General features: G+C 49.7%; 1 protein-coding gene and 1 pseudogene across 1 annotated transcript; one reads left to right on the top strand and one right to left on the bottom strand.

Annotated features, from left to right (window-relative positions):
• LOC110260859 lies at positions 1,812-4,271 on the bottom strand (annotated as a pseudogene).
• KCNA1 (potassium voltage-gated channel subfamily A member 1) lies at positions 7,379-16,422 on the top strand. Its single transcript, XM_021092437.1, has 2 exons — positions 7,379-8,701; positions 9,067-16,422. The coding sequence occupies exon 2, from the start codon at positions 9,602-9,604 to the stop codon at positions 11,087-11,089; it is 1,488 nt and encodes a 495-aa protein (XP_020948096.1). The 5' UTR covers positions 7,379-8,701; positions 9,067-9,601; the 3' UTR covers positions 11,090-16,422.

Here is a 16,657-nt window from a genome sequence, read left to right as displayed (position 1 = left end):
TCTTGTTACATTAATGTAAGGTTTTGTGTTTTTTTGTTTGTTTTTGTCTTTTAGGGCCTCATGCACTGCACATGGAGGTTTCCAGGCTACTATAGCCACAGCAACACCAGATCTGAGCCATGCCTGTGAATTACACTACAGCTCACGGCAATGCTGGGTCCTTTAACCCACTGAGTGAGGCCAGGGATCAAACCCACATCCTCATGGATACTAGCTGGATTCTCAACCTGCTGAGCCACAATGGGAACTCCTAAGCATTTTATTTTTCGATGTTGTTGTAAGTGGCAGGAATTCTACTGCTTTTTATATATTCATCAGCCTTACTAAAGTTTAAAGCCTTACTGAAGTTTCCTTCAGACTTACTAAATTCACTTAATATTTCTAGTAGCGTTTTTGTAGAATCTTTAGATTTTCCGTACACATAGTCATGTTGTCTATGAATAAGAACAATTCTTTTTTTCCAATCTATATGCCTTTTATTTCTTTTTTAAATTTTATTTTACTTTTAGTAGAGTATAATTGATTTACTGTGTTGTATCAATTTCTGCTGTACAGCCTAGTGACCTAGTCATACATATATATATATACACACACACACGTATATATATTTTTTTCTCATATTAACTTCTGCCATGTTCTCCTCTAAGAGATTGGCTATAATTTCCCCTGCTGGACAGTAGGACATCATTGCTTCTCCACTCTAAATATAATAGTTTGCGTCTACCAACCCCAAACCCCCTCCATCCCACTTCCTTCCCTCTACCCCTTGGCAACCACAGATCTGTTCTCTATGTGCTTTTATTCTTTTTAGTGCTTTATTGAACCAACTAGGACCTCAGATAGGATGCTCAATAGACGTGATGAGAGTGCGCCGTGCTGCTCTGTTCCTGATCCTAGGGGAGAGTGTTCAACCTTTTTACCACTGAGTATGATGTCTGCTCTATGTTTTTGGTAGAGGTCTTTCTTCAGGTTAAGTAAGTTCCTTCAATTTCCAGTGGGCTAAAAGGTTTGTTTTTCCCTGTGTTGTTATAATCATGAATGGGTGTTGAATTTTGTCAAGCAGCTTTTCTGCCTCTATTGAGAATCTCCTAACGATTCTCTTGGTAGAGGGAATTACACTGACTGATGTTTGATTAAACCAACCCAGCCCCCTGGAGTTTTATCCTTCCTACCCACGTGCAGTTGGGTTTCCACCAACACATTCAAGGGGACTGCGTGCAGATTGCCAGTACTTTTTTCACTGGGTTCCTCCTTCCTCTTTAGTACTTTGCCTCATAACTTTCAGCCACCTCAATCTCAAGCCTCAATGGGCAAGATTTCCAAAGGCTCTGCTTGGGTCTCCTCTCCCTGCACAGCTGCTGGAAACTATCTCCAGGCAAAAAGCAAGCCTATCACAGAGCTCACCTCATTCGGTTCCCTTTTATAAGAGATGTCAGTTCTTCCCTGCCTCTTGCCCTGTGCTGCTTCATGTCATTTATCCAGTTTTCTACTTGTTCGTGATGGGAGAAAAGCCAGTACCAGTTAACCTGTTGTGGCTGAATATTGAAGTTGGCCGTAAGGAGTCTTGATGGTAGGTATTACCTTTTTTTTCTTTTTCTGATTCTCAATTATCTAGGGACTGCTTTATCCTTGGTGACATGTCCTTGGTGAAAATGTTTCTTAAATACCTGTCTAATGATTCCTGACCTTTCTGGTCACTTTTTCTTGACATTTCATCAAGTTCAGCTCTCTGCTAGGGTCTGATCAGTGCTTGATTTGTTTTTTATCCTCACAGCAGCCTAGGATATAGGATATAAAATGATGGAGTGACTTGTCCAAGCTCAGCGTTACTGAATTAGAATTCATCTGTGTTTTAAAAACCTAGGCTTTTAACAGTTCCAGCGTAAGCTCCCTTTGAGATTTTGCTAAAAATCCCTTACAGAGCTGGTGCTCAGAAACCAGATTTTTGACATGTAGCAAAAAATATGTAAACAGTTTGAGAGATTCCCAGATCCCTGGAGCCCATCTACGGATAAGCCCCATCACCACTCCCAGCAAGAGAAGGCTAACTGACATAGCCCTCCACCCCATTCAATGTCATCTTCAACCCTTAGTGAACTTGTGACGTTTCCTTCTTGCCTCCTGATGGTTCTACATTACCCTTTACCTTATACCTTATGAGGTCCTCATTCATTCCTCCTCTCGTTACACTGCCTGCAGCAGGATCTAAGGTGAGTCCACATGGGTATTTCTTGCCTGGTAGGACCATCTCTTCTCGTGCCAGATCGTGCCTTAGCAAGTGACATAACACTTAAGAAACTGATGCTAAGAAGGAGGCTATATTTAGAGCTAGTCTCACATTTTCCCATAAACAATCATCAGAACTAATTCTATCATGACTCACTTCCAAGTTTATCTTAAACAATCAGGGCCCGATCCCCGAAACCAAAAGCCAGGTCCTTCACCAAAAGCCAGCCTGTGATATCGACAGGCAACCTCAAAGCTGCATTCCTTAATCCTTTCAACTGACCATTCTCCTGAGTGGTTATTTCACACGTTTTCCTCCTACTTCCAAGACCTCCTCCCTAGCCTCACGTTCAGCTGATGATTTTGCTTCCCTTTTTCACTGAGAACATTGCCTCAATTGCCTAAGCGAATGTCCACAAACTCCCACCCGCAGTCACATCGACCAAACTACTTGTGCCTGAACCGTGCGCTCACTCCCCTTTCTAGGGATTTACTTTTCCAAGGCCAACCTCTTCATTCGGATCTCAGATCCCGTTCTCCCTTTGCCTTCTCGAGAACACTGCTCCAGTTGTTCTTTCTCCTGCATCAACAATTTTTCCCTTTCTACTGAATCATTCCTATCAGTGTACAAACATACTGCAATGGCTCGCATCTGAAAAAGGCTTGTCACCCTTCATCTTCTCCCAGGGACCCCCAAATTTCAAGAGTTGATTTCACCTACTGTCATCAGTTCTCTCTCAATCTCTCTCTCTCTCTCTTTTTTTTTTTTTTAACAGGAGAGCACATCCACTTTTATTTATTTATTTTTCAATAAGTTTAAATCCTTGACGGGTACAGCATCACATGGATTCTGTGTCCAATGGCCTTAGCTGGAAGGTTGCTTTGGAATTTGGCACGATCCATGCCACTGGGGCCATGAGCACGCGTTACCTTTCCCCAGGTTACTCTGGTTTTGTTAGATTTTCTTCCAGGCGTCACTGTGTTATTCTTTGCTTTGTACACATAAGCACATCTCTTGCCTAGATAAAATTCAGTTTCATCTCAGGCATAAACACCTTCAATTTTAAGAAGAGCCGTGTGCTTCCTCTGCTTCCGGAGACCCCACTTATAACCAGAATAAAAGACTTTGGACCACAACCTTCCCATCGTATTTGTTGTTTTTGAAGCCTTCTTCCCTGCAGGCCTCAACAGGCTCCAAGATGACCGAAAGAGAAGGGGCTTTCTATCTCCTCAACTCCGTTTTTCTAAACCCAGTAGTTGGTTCTAATGTCCTCATTCTATTCAATCTATTTGCAGAGTTTAACAAAATCAATCCTTCCCTCTCCTTCTTGGAACACTGTACTCCTTTGCTTTCACAGACCCCACCCCCCCGCGCGCTCTCCCGTTGCTGACCTTACCAGTCACTCTTTCTCCATCTCCCTTGCAGGTACTTCCTTCTTTGACCTCGAAGAATTAGGGCATCCTGAGGTGCAGTCTCTGAACACTGCCTCTTCTCTTTCTGCCTTCATGTCCCAGTGTGCTAGTCCAGGATTCTGGCTTTAACTACTATCCACCCCAGTGGTTCCCAAAGGGGGTGATTTTTGCCCCCCCCCCCAACTCAGGGAAACTTTGGCAATGTCTGGAGACATGTCATAACTGGGAGCAGGTGCCACTGGCAGCTGGCAGGTAGAAGGCAGGAATGCTGCGGAACCTCCAAAAATGCAGAGTAACAAAACAAAAATGCTATCCACAACCAAAAAGCACCCAGACCAAGTGCCAAGGCTGAAAAACCCGGATCTACCTAGATCTCTCCTCTGAACTGTATAGACTGACTTGCATGTCCAGTTTCCCACTCAGCATCTGCACTGGCTATTTAACAGCTTGCTCAAACTTAACAGGTCTCGGACTGAAGGCTGGATGCCTACCTCAGCCCAGGTTCCCTAGAAAACAGAACCTGAGACAATATGTTAATGGAAGGTGTGATCCTGGGCAGGGAGAAGAAGGGAAAAGGGGAAGAAAGGGTGCAAAAACAACGTGGTGAGGAGTTCCCGTGGTGGCGCAGTGGTTAACAAATCCAACTAGGAACCATGAGGTTGCGGGTTCGATCCCAGGCCTTGCTCAGTGGGTTAAGGATCCAGCGTTGCTGTGAGCTGTGGTGTAGGTTGCAGATGTGGCTCGGATCCCACGTTGCTGTGACTCTGGCGTAGGCAGGCTGCTACAGCTCCAATTCAACCCCTAGCCTGGCAACCTTCATATGCCGCGGGAGTGGCCCAAGAAATGGCAAAAAGACAAAAAAAAAAAACAAAACAAAACAAAACAAAAAAAAACAACGTAGTTAGTTACAAGCTGGCCACTACTTCATGAACCACAAGGAGATGCAGCCTTGTCACTAGACCATGTGGTTACTTGTCCTTGAAAAGACTGAAGAGAGAGAATTTATCTCCAGGCTCCATCCTACCCCATATCTCCTACCAGGCAACTCTCAATGGTCCACTGAGTTGATGCCTCCATGTGGCTGTGCTGGTCACTTGGACCTTTTTGCCATCTTGAGGAATCCAGTTTCCACGCGTTGCACTGGAATGCATTGCAACCTCATTAGGCAGAACTCTGCTGCCTTCACAGAGCTGGCTGTTTCAGCAGCAGCTGAGACAGGGCAAGTGGCCTGAGGAAAGAATGGAGAAGCAAGGAGATTGTGAGGAAAGGCTTCCATAGCCCAGGACAGTAATAACTAAGACACACACGGTCCCAGACTTTGTGTGGCTCACAATCCAGTGGGACAGGTGCTGTCCAGCACACTCCTCCAGTAAATGATGTCACCATCCACCTAGTTGCTAAGACTTTGGACCTAGGAGACATTCTTGACATGTGTCCTTCCCCCACATCCAAAATCCTGTCATCTTTGGTTTTTTTTGGCCACCCAGTGGCAAATGGAGGTCCCAGGTCAGATCCCAGCCACAGCTGTATGCCTCTGCTGTGGCAATGCTGGATCCTTTAGCCCACTGGAACCAGGGATTGAACCTGAGTCCTGGCGCTGCAGAGACACCTCCAATTCCATTGCGCCACAGAGGGAACTCCTCATCTCAGTTTTCACAATGTAATCCTATTCCCACCACTATCTTCCTTGTTTAAACCATCTTTGCTTGTGTTACTTGATAACCTCCAGCTCTCACACTCTGTTTCTAGCCGCCAGAATAACCGTTAAAAACGGCAAATCATATTATGTTACTGCAGGGATGCAAGTTCTCCAATATCTTCCCCTTGCACTCAGAAGCAAACGAAATATTTGTAGAGTGGCTTAAGAGGCCCTGCATGATCTGCCCGCCCACTTTTCTGACCCACTTTCTCCATCCCTCTTCCTTGCTCACTTCTTTGCAGCCCTCTTTTGTTTCCCAAATATGCTGAGCTTGTCCCTGCCTTAGAATGTTTGCATTTGCTCTTCCATCCTCCTGACATTCCTGTTGTTTGATCTCTTTCTTCTTGAAGTCCTTTGCTCAAATGTTACCTCTGCAGGGAGGCCCTTCTTATCCATGCAAATCTATATTTATCACTCTTTATCTCCTTAAAAGTTGTTTTCCCCTAACATTATAAGGTATAGTCCAATTCCTTGTCTCTCCCACAAGAATGTGGGCTCGAGAGGTCTGAGATCTCATGTCTTAGTTATTACCGTGTCTCCAGTGTGAGGACTTGTCTGACACATACCTGGAATTAAGCAAAGTGTTTTCGTTTTTTCTTTTTACGGCTGCGCCTGCAGCATGTAGAAGTTTCTATATGCCAGGGGCCAGGGGTCAAATCCGAGCTGCAGCTGGAGCCTAGGCCACAGCCACAGCCACACTGGATCCAGGCTGCATCTGTGACTTACACTGCAGCTTGCAGCAATGCTGGATCCTTAACCCACTGATTGAAGCCAGGGATGGAACCCATGTCCTCAGGGACATTGCATCGTGTTCTTAACCCACGGAGCCACAATGGGAACTCCTGGAACTAAGCAAGTTGTTAAACGAATAAATACCTCCAGACTCTCATTTGCATCAAGAATGATGAATTCCTAGCTCAGCTCAGCAACTCTCTTCCAATTCCTTGGAGGTCCAGTCCTGTTCTAAAGACATCCTCCAGGGATGTTGAAAACTTCCTGATCTTACTATGCCCTCTTAATAAAACGTTGAATTGAGGAACCTGGGATCTCATCCAGTCTGTAAATCTCTTCTGTAAGGTGACCTCCCAATGCTGAATTGGGGGCAAGCGCACTCATGTGAAGCTAGGGAGATGACAGTTTTAGAAACATTTAAAAGAAGGAAGGGGGCAAAGGGAGGGACAGGAGCAGGGTTGGAAGCCCAATATTGCTGGGACATGTCAGAAAATATTTATCCCGTCTGGCCGCAGAGCGATTTTGGGTTAGAGCTATAGCAGCAGCATAGCCTGGGGAGCAGCAGCAACCAAAACAAGGGCCTTGACAGTATTTCAATGCAAAGCTTCTTATTTCTTTTCTTTCTTAGCTTCTTTTTTTCTTCAATAAAGCCGTAGGCTAGGAAGGCAAGGGAGCATGGAGTAAGTGGGATCCAGGAATATGTGTGTGGAAGGTGGGGAAAGGGCAGTCCTTCCTAGGGGAAGGAGGAGTTTTAGGTAACTCATTGTTTGTAAAAAGAAAAGCTGGGATATGGCTCCGAAGGAGTGGAGGGAACAAATACTTATTATTATTTTTTTCTGAAAGAAATGCGGGAGTCGCAATCTGGAGGAGGGACTTAGCTAGTTCTGTACCCAGGATTGTTGCGCTGCCTGGGCAACCCCGCAGAGGCCCCCGCTTCCCTCTAGCCACAATAGAGCGGGGAGGATGCAATCTTTGGCTTTGATTAAAGAGGTGGGTAGCGGAGGCGGGAGGCATCGCGGTCGCGGTGGTGCGAAGGGGTGGTCCAAGTGCAGCGGGGGAACCAATCGGCTGCGACTCTGGGTTCTTGCAGCCTCCTTGGAGACTCGGCAGCAGTCGAAGTACCGGAGCTGCTGGCTGGCTGCTCTCCTGCTGCAGGCGCCAAGGTGCAGCGCCTCTGCGGGCGCAGCTGGAGCCGCACTCGCCGTGCACCGCGCACGCCGCCCCCGGCTTTTGCTGCCCTGCGCCCGGGTGCAGACCCTTTCCCTAAGCAGTGGCAAGACTTGCAAGTGGCCCAGTGGAGGCATTAGGCCGGAAAAAGAGGCTTCGGGAGGAGTGACGTAGGTGGGAGGTGGGCATGCAACTTGCTTCTCAGATTCATGACACTTAGCCCCAAGTTGGCAGACACGTCCATGAGCCCACGGAGCTTTTGGTTTCCCACAAGCCGCATTCTCAGTATTTCAAAATAATCTGATGGCAAGAAAACTTCAACTCCTGTAGGTCAAAGAGGGACACATTTAACACCACCGCCTCGCAGTAGCGAGACAGAGAACAAACCCTGGCGATCCTCAACTGCAGAGCCCAACCCCATGTCCGCATCTCTCCGAGGCCAGCGGGGACAGACTGGGTCCGCTCTGCAGAGAACCCCCCCCCCCGCGGGAGGGGCAAGACAGCGCGCAGAGGAGCAGATTACTGTGGGACCGCACAAACGCAAGCCCATCCGAGGAGGAGTTGTGCCAGGAACACCACCGCCTGCATTGCGTCGGACCTGCCCATTTCCAATGTGAAATTCCCGGGGAAGGTCGCGGCCGAGGACCGTGTGTGTGCGGGGCTGTGGACCACAGGGGAAGGAGAACTGGTGGTCGGCTTTTCTGGCAGGAGAAGAAAAAAGCTGTGCTGGCAAGGGTGGGAACTGAATGACATCCTCCCTCTGCCAAGCCCCCCCTCCCCTCTGCTTTTCCATCTACCTCCTCGCTCCCGCCCTCCCCCGCCCTCCCCAACCCACGCCCGGGTGGGCCAATCGCTGCTCCGCATTCCGGGCGCTTTCTCAGGTTTCTGCTGATCTTGCAGCGCCCAGAAATGGACCGAGGGGACCCGCGCCGCACGCACCCTGCCCCACTCGGAGCTCGGAACAGCTCCCGGAGCGCCGCGTAGCCTCGGCGAGGTCTGCGTGGGGGTGCGGAAAGCGGAAGGGACACGCGAGCCATGTAGATCCAGGCTTTTGCTCGCTCGCCTCCTTCGGGATCGAATCAAGGGCTCCCGCTGTGTTGGGAGGGGGCGAGAGCGCTCCGTATCGTCATTTGCTTCAGAGCTCGAGAGAGGGTGGCATTTCGCTTCTCCGCCCCACAGCCTCCGGAACTCCCCGCACCCAAAAAAGAGCGGCGTCTCCAGGTTGCTGGCCGCGGGTGAGAATGGGAGTAGGGAATGGACATTTTCGCCGTACCTGCCCAATAAAGCGACTGGTCAGCTGAAGGAACCCAGGACGAGGAGCAAGGGCGGCGCGTTGGCCCCGGCGCCCCTCGGATGCTGCGGCGGCCGCGGCTCGCGCCCGGGTACCGCAAAGGCGACCTGCCGCATTCCCACTCGGGCTCTCCGCCGACTCTGCACCGCTCCTGCGCCAAGCCGGCCGGCCAGGTAGGGGGCTCCTCAGTTCGGGGCTGCAGCGGCGGGACTTGGGGTGACGGGTGGGGGAGGCCTGGGGTGCGGGGATGCTGCCTGGACCTGGAGCTCCCCCAGCGTCTCTCGGCGCTTTCCCGATCTCTAGTTTAACGAAGTTGTAAGCAGATCGGCTCTTGGGCAGTGAGGAAAGTGGGATGGACGAGCCCCAAACTTGGTTTTCGGGTGTCTGCGTGTATCTGTCTGCGTGTATGTGATCACCCTAGCAAAAGTCCCGTGCTTTCGAAACAAGCTAGAGGTCTGTGCTCTTCCGTGTCTGTGGGTCCGTCCCATGTGAACGCTTCTGATCTTCTGCCCCCGTATCACTTTCTATTTCTCTGCAGCATCCATCGATTGCCCTGGTGGGAGCTTAGAAGGCGGCAGGCGAAGAGGGCTAGGAGGGGGGAGAGCCGAGGAGAAGCAGAGGGGGTGGCAGGCGAGGGGATCTGCTGAGCTGGCTCTGCACCGGGTCCCAGGAGGGCTCGCGGAGGGGAGGGGAGGCCAGGGTGACCTCTCAGCGATGGCCCGGTCCGCTAGAACGGCTTTGCCTTAAGGCACTCGGAGCAGGACGAAACTCCCCCCCCGCCTCCACCGCCCACCCACCCCGGCGGAAAGCTGCTTCCCGGGCGTCAGGCAAGGGGGATTTCAAACGGAGGAACAGACAGGGTGGAGGGGACCATCTCAAGGAGCGGAGTGGCGGATCTCTCCACCTGCTGGCTCGGAAGCCCCGCCCCCTGAGCGCAGGGGAGCCGCGCACACCGGTGGGGGGGGCGCGCGGGTCCCCCCCACCCCGCCTCCCTCGCCCCTCCCCGCCCCAGGCCCGCCCCGGGTCTCCCGCCGCCGCCGCCGCCGCCGCTGCCGCCGCCCCCGGCTTCCACCATGACGGTGATGTCGGGAGAGAACGTGGACGAGGCTTCGGCCGCCCCAGGCCACCCCCAGGACGGCAGCTACCCGCGGCCGGCCGAGCACGACGACCACGAGTGCTGCGAGCGCGTGGTCATCAACATCTCCGGGCTGCGCTTCGAGACGCAGCTCAAGACGCTGGCGCAGTTCCCCAACACGCTGCTGGGCAACCCTAAGAAACGCATGCGCTACTTCGACCCCCTGAGGAACGAGTACTTCTTCGACCGCAACCGGCCCAGCTTCGACGCCATCCTCTACTACTACCAGTCCGGGGGCCGGCTGCGGAGGCCGGTCAACGTGCCGCTGGACATGTTCTCCGAGGAGATCAAGTTTTACGAACTGGGTGAGGAGGCCATGGAGAAGTTCCGGGAGGACGAGGGCTTCATCAAGGAGGAGGAGCGCCCCCTGCCCGAGAAGGAGTACCAGCGCCAGGTGTGGCTGCTCTTCGAGTACCCCGAGAGCTCGGGGCCCGCCCGGGTCATCGCCATCGTCTCGGTCATGGTCATCCTCATCTCCATCGTCATCTTTTGCCTGGAGACGCTGCCCGAGCTGAAGGACGACAAGGACTTCACGGGCACCGTGCACCGCCTCGACAACACCACGGTGATCTACAATTCCAACATCTTCACGGACCCCTTCTTCATCGTGGAAACCCTGTGCATCATCTGGTTCTCCTTCGAGCTTGTGGTGCGCTTCTTCGCCTGCCCCAGCAAGACGGACTTCTTCAAAAACATCATGAACTTCATCGACATTGTGGCCATCATCCCCTATTTCATCACCCTAGGCACTGAGATAGCGGAGCAGGAGGGGAACCAGAAGGGCGAGCAGGCCACCTCGCTGGCCATCCTCAGGGTCATTCGGTTGGTCAGGGTTTTTAGAATCTTCAAACTCTCCCGCCACTCTAAGGGCCTCCAGATCCTGGGCCAGACCCTCAAAGCTAGTATGAGAGAGTTAGGGCTGCTCATCTTTTTCCTCTTCATCGGGGTCATACTGTTTTCTAGTGCAGTGTACTTTGCCGAGGCGGAAGAAGCTGAGTCGCACTTTTCCAGTATCCCCGATGCTTTCTGGTGGGCGGTGGTGTCCATGACCACTGTAGGATACGGTGACATGTACCCTGTGACAATTGGAGGCAAGATCGTGGGCTCCTTGTGTGCCATCGCTGGTGTGCTGACAATTGCCCTGCCCGTACCTGTCATTGTGTCCAATTTCAACTATTTCTACCACCGAGAAACTGAGGGGGAAGAGCAGGCTCAGTTGCTCCACGTTAGTGCTCCTAATTTAGCCTCTGACAGTGACCTCAGCCGGCGCAGTTCCTCCACTATCAGCAAATCTGAGTACATGGAGATCGAAGAGGATATGAATAATAGCATAGCCCACTTTAGACAGGCCAATATCAGAACTGGCAATTGCACCACAGCTAACCAAAACTGTGTTAATAAGAGCAAGCTACTGACTGATGTTTAAAAAAAAACCAAGCAAAGAAAATAAAAAGCCCCCACTTAGCAGCAGCTTAAAGACTTTAAACCAACCAACCAAACCAAACCCGGAGTGACCAAGGTCACTCTTTGTAGATACTTTCCTAAATAGTCTTTGAATGCTCTATTTAACTGTCGATGCATTGTTGCATTGCCGAGGTGATGTTGGGGGTGGTGAACCAGAAGCTTTCAGGAGCCATAAAAAAAAAAAAAAAAAAAAAAGAAAGAAAAAAAGAACCTATTTTCATTTTATTAAAAAAAACGGGAAAAGAAAGTGTATTTTCTAAAACTGGTTTAAAATAACTCAGTCCATGAACTAGTCTAGGTAAAATAAGATTCATATGCTTCCCCATTTTTAATCCTTGGTGGCTTCTTTCATTTTCTCCTTTTAACTAAGACTCAGATGACTGATTAGAAATAGGACATTAACATTTGCATGGGACTCCAAGATGAAATCTTTGCAAACTGCACAGCACACTTACGAAGTGCATCCAATGTATTAGGTGTAACATGATAGACCAGCCGAAATGGGCAACGACAGATGTTTTTATTTTGATCAACTGAACTGCATATTGTAAGGTGAAAAAAATTGACTCAAGACTGGTTCACACAGCACCTTATAAATCTGATACTGGTCCTGGTCTGTAGGGATCTTTTTTTCCCTCTGCCCCCTTCCCTTCGGATTCAAACTCTTAAGAAAAAGATAACTGAATGAAATTCACTGTTTCCTCTGCAGTGCTGCTAAGATTTTCAACTGCAGATGTGCCCAATGGGTCTTTTCTCACCAGTCCTGCACCCTGACCCTTGGCCTCCAGAACTGGATGTAAAACCGTAGCCTCCTTATTGCAAGAGAGCACAAATGGAACCAAGTGTTAGCATGTTTGAATCTGATCATATTTCTTTTATAGTCGCATGCCGAGAACGTTAACTCAGACAATAGGGAATAAGCTTACTTTGGAATCGAGTCTTCGAAAACTAGATCCGTCTTCATTTGCATTCACCAAAAGTGCACTCCTTCATTTATTAACTCTTTTTATTAGTCAATTAAGTACTGTATTTAAGTACCTACGTTAGTCAGATGGGAACAATCACTTTTTTGGAGTTCAAGCATGTTCTCTTATTCAGCATTATGGCCTATTTGATTAAGGTGTACCTTGAATTAATTACTGCATGATTCATTTAATGTAAAGACATTTAAAAAAATAATAAAAACGACCAGTTTGTGGGATGAAGGGCCCAAAAGAAATAATGGGGGGTGGGGGTGGGGGGCACTCCGTCAATTTTCCTGCCTTTGCTCAGGGAAATGTCAGGCTTCTGTGCAGATGTAGGCAGAGAGGGGACCAATATGCCCATCCCTTAAAGGGAAGCTCTATGGAAAACTAAGTTAGTGAGGTATGTATAGCAACACCTAAGAACACGTATTCTTTCTAGCTGAAGATAACCACAAGCAAAACAAACAAACAAAAAAAAGGTGCAATACTGCATGTTTTTTGGTGCATTCTTAAGATGTAAATGAAAATGTTTATCCACTGTATGCATCCAAAGCAGAGCTCATTTCTTTTTGCAGTCGTGGTTTGAAGTCTGTAGAGACTTCGGCCCTCCCCTTGAGGCTCCCTGAAGACACTCAACCAATTGATTTAATAGTTGCTTAGTGCCTTTATCCTGTACCCACAGCGAACTGCAGAAAGTGCCTCCATTAACACAGCAAAGAAGTTATGTAACCAAGGGGAGGAAGGGTGGGGGCGCAGATATTTTGCTTTTCCTTTTCCCACCCTCCCTATCTCATGTCACAACCATGGGGACACCCTGCCATCCCATACCCTGGACTGGAGAGACCCGGGAGGGTGCTGCTTCTCTGGCCACCCAGTGGACATGGTCCCTTTGGCAGCTTGACCTGGGATGGAAACCGGGGTCTGAGACCCATCTTCGAACTGGACGTGAGCCATGAACTTGCAATTTCCTCTTCTCCACCGGAAGCCAATATAAACTCTTGGGGACATTGTGTCCTAGAAGGGGTCACCCTGGACAAGCAAGGCTTCCTCTGGTCCAGCCCAGCAGGCCTTGTGTATTTCCATCCCTCTCCTCTGTCTGCTGCAGCACTTTGCCGCTCTCCGACAGTCTGATCTTTGCAGGCATCGTTGTGGATGCAGAATGCTCAGTTCAGAATAGCCTTTCCCAGGCTTTCCCTCCTGGCCCATCCCCTTCAGATATTTCCTAGGTTGTGCCTGTGATATTCCCACCCGGCAGTCATTTCTCAGGCTGAACGTCTAACTTCTGCTGCCCCTGGCACCCACTCCAGAGAACGGTGGGGACCCCGTGCCTAGCTGAAAGGGAGTCACATCACATGGGCCTCTGGAGGCCAGCAGCTGCCCACCCACGGGGAGGCACTCCCTGCCTTTCGAAGGACCCGAGGTGGGGAGCTTCCTTCTGCACTTAGCATGTGGCCACCTGCTGCCCATTGCTTTTCATCCCTGCGCTGCTGCTTCTGGAAATCATCTTTGTAACTTCCCTCTTCCCACCACCCCGCGTCCTACCCTAGAACGAGCAGGGAGGCGAGAAACCAAGAAACCGGAGTTACTTACACCCAGGCTGGCTGACTCAGTTGAAAGAAAGAACGTGGATGTTATATTTCCCTGTGCAGCTTCTGTGATTCCGTAAGACAGACATGACAACCGAGGAAGACAGGGGCCAAGGACCGCACGGCATCCGAGCACAGGGCGTCTGACCCTCCCTGTGATGCTTCCTTCTCATTTGAACTTGACTCCTCCTGGCTCTTCCTCCTCTATCTGTTTATAAGTCTCCCGTTGGGGAAAAAAAGGCCAACCTCCTCCCCATCCCTGGGGATTATCTTGATCTTTTATTTAGACTTTGAGGTCGAGGACACACGGAACTTGAAATGCTGCACAACGTCAACAGCAATAATCCGCTCAGGACTGTGGGATGGATGGGTCAGAGGATGAGAAAACGGGACCAGAACTGCAAAGACTGGCTTTGGCTGCCCGGTCCGCCTCTCACAGCTCCACACTGCTCTGGGTCGATCCTCCTGCATGTGTTCCAGGGAGCAGCGATGCATGCAGTAAACGTGTCGGCCTGGGACGGAGCTGAGCTGTTAACGAAGTGGGGTGGTTTGGGGGAAATGAATGCTCCTTACCCATCTGTAGCTCATGGAAACCATGTGACTAAGCCCAGGGTGCAGGGATTATCTGTGTAGCATAGGCATGCAGAGCTGGACGAAGCTCTCCCCCCCTTGCACAGGAAGGTGCTGAAATGTTTTTGTGGACCTGAAGGTGCACTTAACAAAACTGCCCGTTTGGGAATGACTGTCTTTCGGTTTACTTCCCTCGATTTGTTTTCTTGGGCTTTTTGCCTTTTCATCCCTTCCCTAGATCTTGAGCTTTAATGGCTCCTGCCTTGACTACTGCTTTTCTCCCGAAGGAGAGGACGGCTGACCTGCTGAGAGCCATAACTCAGCTCTTCCGGTGTGGGAAGGCCCCCGTTCCATGGGGGGGGTGGACAGCGGAAGGGCTGGGTCACACCAGGGCTGTTGGCCATCCCAGAAGCCCTGAAGGGGTTAACTCACCTCAAGTGATCTGAATGCGAGAGACCAAAGACACTGTCCTCAGAGTCGAGGAAGACAGATGATGGCCAGGAAAGGCTTTTGGTTTTGCCTCTCCTGGCCGCTGTCTGTGCACAGCCATTCCTCAGCACCCCCTTGAGAGGTGAGTTCTGATGATCGCTTAAACAGTTTGTTGGGAGCGTGTGCGCCAGTTCGCCTAGCAAAATCAAATAATCCAGGAGCAAATTCTTCTCCTGGAATACGGCCGAGGGCCACTCCTTCCTCTGACTGTGGAGGCATGACTCATTCGAAGATAAACAAGGATACTTGGAAGTGGTGAGTGAGGGACAGATGTCTTCAAGCAGAAATTTGGTTTAGTCCATCAAGGTCCTTCTTCACATTGTGAATAGTTACAGATTTTTCAAGTGAGTTGACATCCAAAGAGCTGGGAGAAATAGTGTCCTAATCCCCTCGTTTAATGTAGGAGACCTCAAAACACAGGCTCTTTAAAACCCGAATTCCTTGTTCGGTGGATGGGATTGACTCAAAGGAGAAAGGGCAGCTTACTCTCTCCCAGGAGTGACTCGCTCCTGGGGGTGGTGACGCGTGGTGAGTGTACCCATCCACCGTGCAGAATTGTTAGAAAAGCGACCACTAGACAGCCCTTTTTATCTTCCTGCCTTTTCAAGAAAGGATGGAAGTTGTTTGATGTTTACGTTCATTTTAAGAAGACAAAACACACATTTTGCAACCAGACCCAACCCGAGCTAATCGCCGTCTCAGGAGGTGGCCTCTCGTCCACCACATGGTGTATTTGTGCTTATATTTATACCGTGGAAGTTCAGGGTACACACGAACACGTCCAGCATGACTCAGGTAGCACTTAGAAGAATGTACGTTACTTTATCATTTTTGTAAAGATGCGAACAGGAGCAGAGCTGTTAACCACAGCTCTTCCATCCCCTTGGGTCACTGTGCAAACTCAATCAGGGTCTGGAGGTAAGGTGGAGACGACTGGGTGTCCACAGCCAGTCTCTTGGCTCAGGCAAAATGACCACGGGCTTTCTTGGGAAGCCCCGGTGTCTGTAAGGGGTAAGGGCCGGCTGCCCTCAGGACCCCAGCGTTAAGGAGCTTAGCCCTAGTTGCAGTGATTTTCATCTGGGGGCTAACTAGGAGTTTACTGTTAATGGCACGAGACTTTAAAGAGGAGAGGCAAGTTTTGTGCCACAACTGGAGAAGAAATGGTGTAAGGAAAGAAAGCCAAACGAAACACAAATATCCCTTGCGAAATATTCCAGGTCAAAAGTGTCACCTTTCTAAGACCCACAGACACACCTTTTTCTTCTCTCCAGTGCACTGTTTAGGAATCGTTTCTCCAGCAGCTGTGAAGTAGAAAGCATGGACTCTCTATGATATACCTCCGCTATTAAAAGCAAAGTACAACCCAGGTTAAAAGTACCAATTGAATAGTCTTAATAAGTGCACCATCAGGATGACAAACCATTGAAGCTGAGCAAGCACTCTTTCTTTTCTTGAGTTTGCCCGTCGCTTACGCCTTGAGTTAAAGGATGTGTCTCACTTTCACCTACTGTGCATTTCCCCTGCCCTGTTTCCTAGGTCAGGTAGAGGACATTGAATGTTAGGAACTGGGAACCTAATTGAAGCGCATAGTTTCCATCTATGCAATTTTACTTGCTTCTGTCACTTTATGATCTGTTCATATTTGGCATCAATTAAAGATAATTTTTAAGGATCTTATCAAGGAATATCCTGACTGGTTCTTTGTTTCTTATTTAACTGGTCTTTCGGGAACCCTGTCTTGTGGGAGTCGCTTTATATAACATGCTGAATCCAAGACGCGATGGAAGCAAGCTCATTTTCTTCGAAACTCGTGGACTGTCTGTTCTGTACAAGGAGCTGCACTGGGGTTGAATTTTGACCATACATTTGCAGTTGGGTCTCAGATAGGATCTCAAGCAGAGACGGTCAGAATTTGGCCTG

This window comes from Sus scrofa, chromosome 5 (genome assembly GCF_000003025.6).
Source record: "Sus scrofa isolate TJ Tabasco breed Duroc chromosome 5, Sscrofa11.1, whole genome shotgun sequence".
Lineage (NCBI taxonomy): Eukaryota > Metazoa > Chordata > Mammalia > Artiodactyla > Suidae > Sus > Sus scrofa.
Note: the sequence above shows the minus strand (reverse complement) of the source record. Positions and strands in the feature narration are given on the sequence as shown.

What these genes read in the sequence shown, in the direction of transcription:
- KCNA1 (XM_021092437.1), top strand. Translation starts at nt 9,602, where the DNA reads ATGACGGTGATGTCGGGAGAGAACGTGGACGAGGCTTCGGCCGCCCCA.